At 43.1% G+C, this 12,327-nt stretch overlaps 1 protein-coding gene across 1 annotated transcript; it reads right to left on the bottom strand.

Annotated features, from left to right (window-relative positions):
- Positions 1–275: 275 nt before the first annotated feature.
- On the bottom strand, positions 276–5,100 carry LOC124687013 (gamma-secretase subunit APH1-like). The gene is made up of 6 exons (XM_047220869.1): positions 4,988–5,100; positions 2,232–2,387; positions 2,020–2,105; positions 1,378–1,503; positions 1,019–1,146; positions 276–577 (listed from the first exon to the last, which is right to left on the bottom strand). The coding sequence occupies exons 1-6, from the start codon at positions 5,098–5,100 to the stop codon at positions 452–454; spliced, it is 735 nt and encodes a 244-aa protein (XP_047076825.1). The 3' UTR covers positions 276–451.
- Between the last annotated feature and the right edge of the window lie 7,227 nt (positions 5,101–12,327).

Below are 12,327 nucleotides of genomic sequence, written 5' to 3'. Positions count from 1 at the left end.
AAGTTTTCTAATAGTTGGCAGTGGCACTTTTAACCAAATCATGCAATCAACATGATTACATTCAAATAAAAGGTGGCTGAAATGTTCTTTAAAAATATATCTCACAAAGGGTGAAGGCAATGAAACGGTTTGAGTTAGTTGGGTCACGAAGTGCATTTGGCGAGGAAGATCTTGGTGAAAAGTGTGAAATATTCTGAAGCATAGATTTTTAACTATTTACCTTTCTCCGATGAAGAGATTATTAACTACTGCAGATAACACTGAAATCATCGCAGTGGAACAACCCAACATACCTAGATTTCTCATACCCACAGTTTTGCACGTGTTTTCATAAGCGACTACTGGCAAAATCACCAAATCTATACATATTGTTGTCCTAGTACAAAGATACAAACAAGCTGATAAGGAATTACCATGGAACATGCATGGCAAGCACTAGCTGTTAAAACTGTCAATGCTCGTGCTCAGTTAATCTCTGTCCTACCATTCGCCACGAGTACTGCAAGGTCAGTGCAGCCATCACACATAATAAAGGTGTACCAATGAGGCAGCCTCCTGGCGCAAGGTTAATTAGTGTCTGAAATGAACAGATCACACAATCATGTTAGGCACAATTTCATCTGTACATACTGCAGTTTCTGAATCATATACCCGGCTAAACAGCACAAGATATGATAGCAGCATTCATAATGCCATACCATATGCTACTTGATAACATAAATATACCTGGTTGAGATATAAAATATATTACTACCGTAACTAAGTCATGTGATATATTTTTTAAATGATGCCAAAATAAATGTAATAATGTAAATATGAAAATGCTTCAACCATTCAGTCATCATCTGTTTACATTTATACAAAGGTGGAAATATTCATTGTTTGATATATCAGTGCTGTTGTACAATATCATAAAAGGGACAAACATAGATCTGTTAAAGCATTGTCATGTATGTTCTTAAGAGACAGCTAGACAATTTCACCCAACAAAGAAATTTTAAGACCACCAAGCACTTACCATTACAGCAGCAATCATATGAACCACTGGAACGAAAATTTGGTCGCTCTTCTTTCTCTCTCCATATCCATTAAAAGCAATAATCATTGAGAAAGTATGGATGACCAAGAATCCAAGTGAGATAATTGCTGCCAATAGCACATAGGATTTAGCAAAGGAAAAAAAACAAGAGAATAAATGTGTGCATACAGTACAAGTGGGTCTTGGGGAAACAAACTATCTGACAACATAACATTAAGTGTATTATAACTATAACCAACAGAGTTGTCTTACAAATTAGTCTACCAGCCATCCAATTAAAAGGAAGGCTTCTTCACTTCCTTGCTGACACATTAGGGAGTAATAAAACATAGGCTTACCTGACACAAGGAAAAATGGCATCCTTGAGCACCTTTCGACATAAAATGTTGCTTGACCAAATGCTGGAGTCAAGAGGCTGAGGCAGAAAAATACTGCATGAGCCAGTCCATGACCTAAACCACCAGCTGCACGAACATATCAACACTTAAAATGAACAGTTTCAGTTTATAACTTGTGATATCCTGGAAATAAGGAAGAACAAGTGCTCCCAATGAGCAACTGAATGCACATCCTTGGATTTAGTATTCACTCGAGTTACCAGTGGGGTCCATGATTACATATTTCCAGATCAAATTTGAAGAGCCATCAGCCATATATGCTGCGCTTGGTCTATCATGCCTAGAGGAATTATTAGCCCACAAAATAATGTTCTAGTGGATGCTTGTAAACAATATGACGTGCACTTGGTGGCATGCCTTTTTTTTCTTTTACAATGTATGGCCCTCTCAAAATCGAGAGAGTATGATTCATCACATCCCAATTACATGATTCATTTGAAGAAATAAAATGATGGTAGTGATATCTACAGGTGTCTAGTTCCAACTAAAATCTTGGGACTAACACTAGACACTGATAGCTAAAAATTTATGTAAAATGATAGAAACTTTGGAACATTTTAAAGTATCACCTCAACAACTTACCCAAAGAGATTAGCATCTTGTCTGTCAAACAGAGACGTGGTTTAGCAATTCGGTCAGCAAAGGCATCTAGCATCTCTTCCACTTTCCTGGAAAAACAGTTACCACCATAAATCACTATGAAAGAAATCAACCACATATTCCATATTTACAGTGTCTTGGAGCTTAAGAAGACAAAACTGAGAGAACGTAACTTCAACATTTTTTTCACCTACTTGTAAAGCCTCCAGAAGACAAGACGGACACCTTCTTGAAATGCAACAGATGTAAGGATCAAAATTACATAGGGCCACCACGCTCCTGATTTTAGAGGAAGAAACCCCCTCCATATTCCCGAGAGGACAATCAAACTTACAAGCCAAAACAATGTGCTGCACGAATAAATTTAGGCAAAATTTAATATTTAAATCAAAATAATGCAATTCCATTTCAGTGGTTATAAAAGAACACATAATAGTAATGTCTCTTTTAGGGCTAAAGAGTCAAACAACTCAGTTGTGGCGTTTGGACAGAACAAGATAGCGACTACGGAGAATTGTGTGCTTGTCCTCATGCTACAGACAGGGCTTGTTGCTTTCTGGGACAACCAACGATCTGAAGACAATGTTGATAGACATAGAGAAGGGTTTTACATTATTTAGTGTGTCAAAATTTGTACAATACTAACTGGGCATTTTAGTTATTATTTTGAAATAACAGAACTTAGAAAGGGATGATATTGGAACTCCTAAATTGGGATGACCAAGTCACTAACTTCTTTTTGAGAGGATCATTCAGATATTTCAATTAAGTGTTTCCTATTTCACCTACAAGAGTTCTCTATCGATTGCAAAAGATGTTCCAATCAAGTAAGGCCATCGGTACGCTCTGTTAAGTCATAGTGTCGTACCAAGCAGTTCAACATTTTATATGGTGAGATGTATTGATAGATGCATATTATGTACCCCGTGTCCAACTATAATTATAAGTGGACTCATCAACGTAATAGACGAGAACCACAATTAAGGTTAACGCGTTTCTTCATAGTACTCCTGCGCTAGCGACCATTCGGTCATTAGCACCGAGGATGGAACGCACACAGACATGAAATTAATGGTGTCGATTGCAGCACGAAATCATTCTCCTGTCTATATTACTAGAATAAGCTCATGACCCCACACATAACTGAGAATAACATTGAAATAATTTTTAAGATTTCAGTTCCATCGATGAACACACAGACTCATTTCTCAGAGGTATATGACTACAATACATGGCAGACCAAATGACAGACTGAGAGCATCTCCAGCCGCGTCCCCCAAAGCGTCCCCCAAAGGGATTTGGGGCGCGCCGGACCAAAAAACCGTTCCAGCCGCGTCCCCAAAAGCCCATTTTTGTCCGGCGCGGCCCGATACGGTGTCCGGCGCCCCGAGCCCGTCCCCGTCCCACAGGGGACACTCCGGGCACGCCGGACGCAACGAAAAGCGAGGCGAACCGACGCGTCAGCGGCTCGGATGCTCAGCCGCCGCCTACGTAGCGACGGTGCAGTTGCCGGGAAGCAGAACCGTCACATTGGCAACCGCGTCGACGACGCGGCAACCGCCGGAATGGAGTCGGGACTCCTCGGAAGAGCAACCTCTGCTCTTTTCGACTTCTGCGCTGCCGTTCATCCGAGCTCAATAAGACCCGTACGTCGGCGCTTTTGGATCTTCACCGGCCGCATCCGACACCTCCAGCGACGATGAGCTACATCTCCGAGCTCCCGTCCGACACCTCCGGCCGAGGGAAAGCCTGCTGGATGGCGCCATTGGTGGGAGAAAGCTCGGACGCCCGGCAGCGGCGACGATTCCCTCCCGCCACCTGACAGCGCGGAGGAATGGCTGGGCGTGGAGGAGGACGCGGAGGAAGAAGGGTCAGAGGAGGCCGCGGTGGCCCGTGCGAAGGCGGAGGCGGACGCGAAGGCCAATACCGCCAAGGCCAAGGCCAAGGCGCAGCCGGCGAGCACCGGCGACAACGAGGAGGACTCCGACGCGTCGGTCGACACCGCCTCTTCGGAAGAGGTGACGAGCAGGAAGCGCCACCGTGATGACGACGACGAGGCGGGGCCATCATCGAAGTAGTAGTAGTTTAAAATAATTTATATGTAATTTAATTATGTTTTTTCGAAGTTTTATATGTAATTTGTTTATGTTGAACCGATTTGAATATTAGTAAAGAGTTTTATTCTATCTATTTAAATTATTTTTAATGTTTGGGGGCGGCGTTTGGGGGACGCGACTGGGGAGCAACGTCCCCCAAACGCGGCACCAACGAAATACGTCCCCCAAACGCTCGATCCGGCGCGGTTTGGGGGACGCTTTGGGGGACGCGGCTGGAGATGCTCTGAGTTTTGTTTCAACTACAAAATCACCAATTTTTTAAGAATTTCATCAAAGACCGTTCATCATTCTGTACAGCTCACCCTGCTACACAGCTACAAAAACAGTGTATCACTTCCTAAATCTCCCGTAGCGTCAGAACTAGCAAGTGACAAAGTATGTAGAGCAATGCACATCCTGTGGATCCTGCACACCAACGCAAGCTATAACTATGAGAAATATGAGCAATACTTTCAAGACAACGCCCTGGGAGTGAATCTGACAAGCTCGTTCTAAACCAGATCCACAGGCTATGCACACAGACAATGTTCATGGATGATTGATTCCAAAGCATCCACACCATAGAACCTAAAATTAGCAGCGTATCGTCGGTCTAGCAAAGACGCAAGCCGGGTGACAAATTCGACTCCGCAAGGAGCTGCAAACCCTAGCACAAGCAAAACCACGGAGCAGCCAAATACAGCAGCCGAATTTCACCCCATCTCTCACGCTAACCCGATAACCGTGCTCACCGCAAGCAAATAAAAACCCCGACAACCGCGCTACTGTGCGATTACAGCAGAATTGGAACGAAGGATTCGACCGAAACGCAGCAGATGAGGTTTGGGGGAGACCTGGAGAGGAGGGTGAGGACGAGGAAGGGCTTCCTGGCGATGACGCCGGCGAAGAGGGAGAAGGCTGGTCCCAGCGCGATCAGCGCATATCCCGCCCCCGCCGCCACCGTCATCTCCTCCCGCCGCGGGTCCTGCCTCCAGCGATTCAGGGGAGGGAGGAAAGACTGGCTATGCTAGATTGCAAAAGATGTTCCAATCAAGTAAGGCCATCGGTACGCTCTGTTAAGTCATAGTGTCGTACCAAGCAGTTCAACAAATCATATCTCCCTCCGTTCCCAAAAAAGCTTCGCATCTTTTTCTAGAAACGGATGAATCTATAGCTAAAACATGTCTATATACCTCCATATCTAGATAAAGTTGGTAAGTCTTTTTTGGAACAGAGGGAGTATCACATATATAGCCTTAGGACCTTAGATTTCTCAAAAGAATGTTAGCCAGTTAGCAACACCAGCATGCACTGAGCCTTTGCGTATTCTACGTTTCCAAACCAAGAGCACATCGAAATATTGTAAATTAGTTTCATGTGGTCAGGTTAATAGATTTTAAACATCACACTATGGTGCTATCCTAAACGTGTTCGCATATTTCAAAAAACAATCCATAGATTAAGGCTTGGAGCGAAGCCACACAGACATGAAATTACTGGTGTCGGTTGCAGCACGAAACCATTCTCCTGTCTATATTACTAGAATAAGCTCATGACCCCATACATAACTGAGAATAACACTGGAATAACTTTTAAGATTTCAGTTCCATCGATGAACACACGGACTCATTTCTCAGAGGTATATGACTATAATACATGACAGACCAAATGACGATTGAGTTTCATCATTTTTTAAGAATTTCATCAAAGACCAGTTCACCCTGCAACATAGCTACAGAAACAGTGTATCACTTCCTAATTCTCCCGTAGTGTCAGAACTAGCAGGTGACAAAGTATGTAAAGCACTAATGTACACATCCTGTGGATCCTACACACCAACGCAAGCTACAACGATGAGAAATATGAGCAATACTTTCAAGACAACGCCCTGGGAGTGAATTTGACAAGCTCGTTCTAAACCAGATCCACAGGTTATGCACACAGACAATGTAAATGGATGATTCCAAAGCATCCATACCATAGAACCTAAAATTAGCAGCGTATCGTCGGTCTCGCAAAGACGCAAGCCGGGTGAAAAAAGTCGAATCCGCAAGGAGCTGCAAACCCTAGCACAAGCAAAACCACGGAGCAGACAAATACACCAGCCGAATTTCACCCCATCTCTCACGCTAACCCGATAAACCGTGCTCGCCGCAAGCAAATAATGACACCGACAACCGCGTTACTGTGGGATTACAGTAGGATTGGAAGGAACGATTCGACCGAAACGCAGCAGATGAGGTTTTGGGGGGAGACCTGGAGAGGAGGGTGAGGACGAGGAAGGGCTTCCTGGCGATGACGCCGGCGAAGAGGGAGAAGGCTGGTCCCAGCGCGATCAGCGCATACCCCGCCCCCGCCGCCACCGTCATCTCCTCCCGCCGCGGGTCCTGCCTCCGGCGATTCAGGGGAGGTAGGAAAGGTAGATTCCGGTCACGAGTGGGGCCTCACGCGGAGATGAGAGAAGTCCATGTTACTTTACCCAAGGGCTGTTATTGAATTACTAGTACTGCTACCATTTTTTTCTTGAAATAATTATTATGAGCAGTCAAATTTTGTATTTTCTCCCATTCTTGTTAATTGCCGCTAATATGAATGTATCGACGTATTTTAGTTCTAGATACATCAATATTATAGATAAATAATATGAATTAGTATTTTAGAACAATTTAACCAATAAGTCACCAACTGTCGGATTTTTTTGATGAGAACCGCTGGATTTTTGATCGGTGGTGGATAAAAACTATCAGGGTTGTCCACATGGTAACTCCTAGTCTCCTATATGTTTCCGCTTCGGAAGCATTCTCTCCTTATAGCGTTCTTTTCTTTCCAATCTTCAGTTCTTCGGAAGGAATGATTACATTACAATTATTAGATTTACATGATCTAACTTATGTAACTAATACCCATCTTGGCCATCGCCTCTTCACTAAACCATGTTGATCGCTTCTCCTCTGTTTCGGCTGGCAATCAAAGGGTTTGTTTTTTCTCTAATTGTTGCTTGGGTGACCGGAGGAGATGGGGTCACGGACCTTCGCTCAACGTTATAACTAAGCCCCTAAAGTTGAGGTTTTGTGGTTTTAGGGTGGTTACATCTTAAATACAGATTGCGACGCTACATCGAATAATGGAACCTTGGCCTCAACCCCATCTCGACAACGAGGTTAACTATGTCGATGAACCAATGAGTATGTTTCATCTTCAGGCTTGTGCTCCATCTTTGTGTGAGGTTGGTTTGGTCACCGGCATGTTGGTCTTGTTGGCGACATTTTCTTATTATGTGCATGTTGTTTCCACCCACGTATGTTCGCGAGCTAAACTAATGGCTACCATCGATGATGTCGAACCATCAGCACAACCGTTGTACTTGGTGAGTGGCTATCACGGCTAATTTTACAAGGGATGTCTCTATACAGGTCTTTGTCGATGTGTGTCGGAATCATGTGAAACTGATTAGGGATATTGTAGCAAGCAGATCAATACTACATCATGCTACTAGCCAATTTGATGTAGCTAAATTTGTGGTTCACCTATTTATGTGGCCCACGGGATGTTGGGTGGTCCTACAACAACAAAGAGAAAAAGGGATAAGTAAATTAAGATTTCCGCAGTTGATTTTCATGTTCTACCAAGAGTCAAATCCGACATTCTAATCCCTCAAATTTCTTTTTACCGCCTCTGCTCATGTCAACTTTGATTATCCTCTGCCCCTTCTAATATTTTCCATACTCTTTAGAACTCCACTATTATCTGCTTCTCGAGGCCTCTGTAATACTCGATGTGTTGTAGTGGACCAACTATCTGCTTCATGTAGCATCGCCGGTCGGATTGTCGTCATATATAACTTACCTTTTAACTTTTGTGGAACCTTCTTGTCACATAGGATGCTAAATGCTTGTCGCCACTTTATTCATGTTGCCATGATTTTGTGGCAAACTATATCATCGATATCACAATTGCTTTGAAACATTGATCCCAAGTATCCATGTATCTTAGGCACTATTTGTCCTTCTAAACTAATCTCTCCATCTTCGCACCCAACACCACTAAAATCGCATGGGTAGTCCTAAGAACAACTGGAAGAAAATTTTAATAATAACATCTTGGATACCCGAGGTAACATTGATGTGGCCATACCATTTTACTAGTGTGGGCATGGTCATCCAAAATTATGTTCTTTTACGAAAAGTTCTTGTTGCTGGGGAAAATTTCTCGCGATGGAGAAATGTCAAATGAGAAGCTCTATGGAGGCACACATCGTGTCCTTCGTCATTGAAATTGGACTGACTAGCTCGCGAACAAGCACGGGATTGAGGAGCTTTCCCCTCTAGTCAGTACTTTCCGAGTAGCGCAAGGCTTCTTCGTTGGCAAATAAACGAATTAATGAACAAATTTCCTAATATGACGTGAACTTGGGTAAAGAAAGACAAGTTTGGTGCAATTGCGTTGGGTTGTAGAAAAAGAAAATCTATATAAATCATGTTCTGTTTGGAGTAAATGTAGGATGAATGACAATAGGTACACTAGTATGAAAAAGCTCATTAGTGGCGCACCAAAAATCATATTATGTGGCACATCGGCAGTGTGCCATAGAATCTTCACCACAAAAATAAGGATTATGTGGCGCACCGACCCATGCGCAGCAGAATTAGACATTCTGTGGCACATGGACCGGTGCGTCGCAGAAATAAGATGTTTTGTGGCGCATGTGGCACTGGTGCGCCACAGAAATAGGTGTGCCACTAAATTTGTTTCTGGTGGGCCACAGAATAATCTACGGGTATACACAATTTTGTACTTCCTGCTATACATATACATGTTTTATACAGTTATATATACATGCATCTACACATATAATATAGACATCATGTATACTAGACAGATATAATATAGTAACATTATACATCATCATCACATTACTTAGAGCCCGATCGAGTTATAGATAAGCTCCATACAACTCATAATCCATACAAAGTTCATCATCTCGAGATACAAATGAAGTGGCACCGGCCGTCGCCTAGCTAGGATGAAATAGAGTACCGTCGCGACGATAGTGAGCAAGAGCGAGAGCACAATGAAGGTCTTCATCTTGCACTTGTTCGACTGGTGCTTCCTCCACTTGGAAACCGCTGGCCCTCTCCCTCATCGCCGGTCTCGGCGGTACAGGCCCTCTTCCTCATCGCCGGACTCGGCGGCGGCCTCCCGGCCCTCTCCATCGTAGTCCTGCCAGAAGTCCTTGTTGGCCTCTCTGTCGTCTTCCTCCTGGCTCCTGGGCTTAGAAGTGCCCAACATGTTTATTTGATTTCATTAAAAAGAGGCAAAAAGTTAGTAGAAAAGTCAACAAAAAATGCAAAATTTTGGCATGACCTTTGCTAAATTTTCTACATAGGAGTGTCCATTTCTCAACCGAAACAGAAGTGAATCAACGCTTCGGGAGAAATGGGCAACTCAATCAAATCCCTGCAAAAATATATTCATCACCACACAAAATGGGCAACATCAAGCTCACATTCATCACCATATTCAGATTCTAACCATGTTCATCATCATACAAAATTGTATCCAGAGACTGTACATCAAAACCTGGAGCATCAAAACCTGGAGCATACTACTACATCAAAACCTGGAGCATCACCATATGCTGCTAGCCATGTATATATGCTGCTAGCCAAAACATGTACCACTCAAACAGCAGTAGCAATAGCATACACTTACACCATAGAAGTTGCTTTTCATTTTCATTACACTTACAGTATCATTACACTTAAACCAGAGAATGAACCATTAACCACTTACACTTACAGTAGCACTAACCAAAGTAGCATATATAGCGGTAGCAATAGCACTTCATTTATATTAGCTAATTAAAGTTCACTGCAAGTTCATTTGCTAACACTAACCTACTGCAAGCATTTACCAACAAGTTAAATCAACCAAGCATTTGCTCCTGCATTTGCTAACATTAACCCTAAATTCATTTGCTAACCCAAATTCCACTGCAAGAATTTGCTAACCCCACATTTAAATAAACCAATTAAACCTACAACATTTCATCATTTAAACCTACTGCACCTTTAGCATTCAAAAATTGGAGTTGAAATCAAACTGCATTCATTTTTAAACCTAAACCTGCTGCATTCTCCAAGACAAATAACATTTTTTAACTAAACCTACTGCATTCATTTTCAACCAAAAAAAACTAAAACAACTAGCAACTAGGAAATAAACCTACTGTATTTTAAATTTTCATTTTAAAATTGGTTTAGTTGCAACTAGAGAACCAATTAGCTTTTAATTTTCATTTAAACTAGAGTAGTAGCATTTCCCACTCATATTACTAGTGCTGCTACTACTTTGTTGGATAAACAAACAACAACATTTTATCAAAGTTCCTTATTGCATTTAAATTTCACAAATTTTGCAGCCACAAATTTCTATAATGACATAGCAGTATAGCCATAGCAACATCTACTACTATCATCAGTGTACAAGCAATAAATAAATCAGCATCCAGCTCAACCAAAGTTAGTGTCCTTACAGAATTTAGAACAAACAACTACTACTATCTACAGTATGTAGAAATGAGAATAAAATCTGCAATTTGGGGGCAGGGGAATGGGGAGGACTGATACGTCTCCGACGTATCGATAATTTCTTGTGTTCCATGCCACATTATTGATGATATCTACATGTTTTATACACACTTTATGTCATTATCATGCGTTTTCCGGAACTAACCTATTGACGAGATGCCGAAGGGCCAGTTGCTGTTTTCTGCTGTTTTTGGTTCCAGAAATCCTAGTAAGGAAATATTCTCGGAATCGGACGAAATCAAGGCCCAGCATCCTATTTTTCCACGAAGCTTCCAGAACACCCGAGAGTCGCCAGAGGGGGGCCACTGGGCCCCCAGATGATAGGGCGGCGCGGCCTAGGGGGGGGGGGCGCGCCCCCCTAGCGTGTCACCGCCTAGTCGCCTCCCCGACTCCGCCTCTTCGCCTATATAAAGGTCCCTGACCTAAAACATCGATACGGAAAAAGCCACGGTACGAGAAACCTTCCAGAGCCGCCGCCATCGCGAAGCCAAGATCTGGGGGACAGGAGTCTCGTTCCGGCACGCCGCCGGGACGGGGAAGTGCCCCGGAAGGCTCCTCCATCGACACCACCGCCATCTCCATCAACGCTGCTCGTCTCCCATGAGGAGGGAGTAGTTCTCCATCGAGGCTCGGGGCTGTACCGGTAGCTATGTGGTTAATCTCTCTCCTATGTGCTTCAATACAATAATCTCATGAGCTGACTTACATGATTGAGATTCATATGATGATGCTTGTAATCTAGATGTCATTATGCTAGTCAAGTGGGTTTTACTTATGTGATCTCCGGAGACTCCTTGTCCCACGTGTGTAAAGGTGACAGTGTGTGCACCGTGTGGGTCTCTTAGGCTATATTTCACAGAATATCTGCATAGTTAGGCCTTACAAACGGGTTGAAGGATCCAGTGGCACGTAGGGTGTAGTTTGCTAGCCCTAGACAGGATGTTCCGGGGATCAACTTCATGTTGGTTTTTAGGCCTTGTCTAGGGACGGTTTACGATCACCGTGCGTGGCCGCCAGGCTCAATCACGCGTAGGATGTTCCGATTATGTGGTGAAAACCCTAAATCGTAGTAGGTCGTTTTAGCTTTATTTTGATCAAGCAGGACCACCATATGATCGTACACCTCGTACGAATCATGGGTGAATTGGCTCCTTGAGCCGATTCACAGGACAACCTGAGAGCCGATTGATACGTCTCCGACGTATCGATAATTTCTTATGTTCCATGCCACATTATTGATGATATCTACATGTTTTATGCACACTTTATGTCATATTCGTGCATTTTCTGGAACTAACCTATTAACAAGATGCCGAAGTGCCGCTCTCGTTTTTCGATGTTTTTGGTTTCAGAAATCCTAGTAACGAAATATTCTCGGAATTGGACGAAATCAACGCCCAGGTTCCTATTTTCACCGGAAGCATCCAGAACAACCGAGAGCCGCCAGAGGGGGGCCCTGTGGGCCCCAGACGACAGGGTGGCGCGGTGATACGTCCAAATTGCATCACTATTTTATATCATAATTTGCTGTTATTCATTGATATATTTCATATTGGAACACAATACTTATGTTATTTCATCTATTTTGCATGTTTCATGATTAT

The sequence above is a fragment of the Lolium rigidum genome, chromosome 2, assembly GCF_022539505.1.
Source record: "Lolium rigidum isolate FL_2022 chromosome 2, APGP_CSIRO_Lrig_0.1, whole genome shotgun sequence".
Classification (NCBI taxonomy): domain Eukaryota; kingdom Viridiplantae; phylum Streptophyta; class Magnoliopsida; order Poales; family Poaceae; genus Lolium; species Lolium rigidum.
Note: the sequence above shows the minus strand (reverse complement) of the source record. Positions and strands in the feature narration are given on the sequence as shown.

Coding starts and splice junctions, on each gene's coding strand:
- LOC124687013 (XM_047220869.1), bottom strand. CDS start 5,100: ATGACGGTGGCGGCGGGGGCGGGATATGCGCTGATCGCGCTGGGACCA. Junction 1,504..2,019: donor CAAGATGCTAATCTCTTTGG/GTAAGTTGTTGA, acceptor ATGTTCGTGCAG/CTGGTGGTTTAGGTCATGGA. Junction 578..1,018: donor ATATGATTGCTGCTGTAATG/GTAAGTGCTTGG, acceptor TGTTCATTTCAG/ACACTAATTAACCTTGCGCC.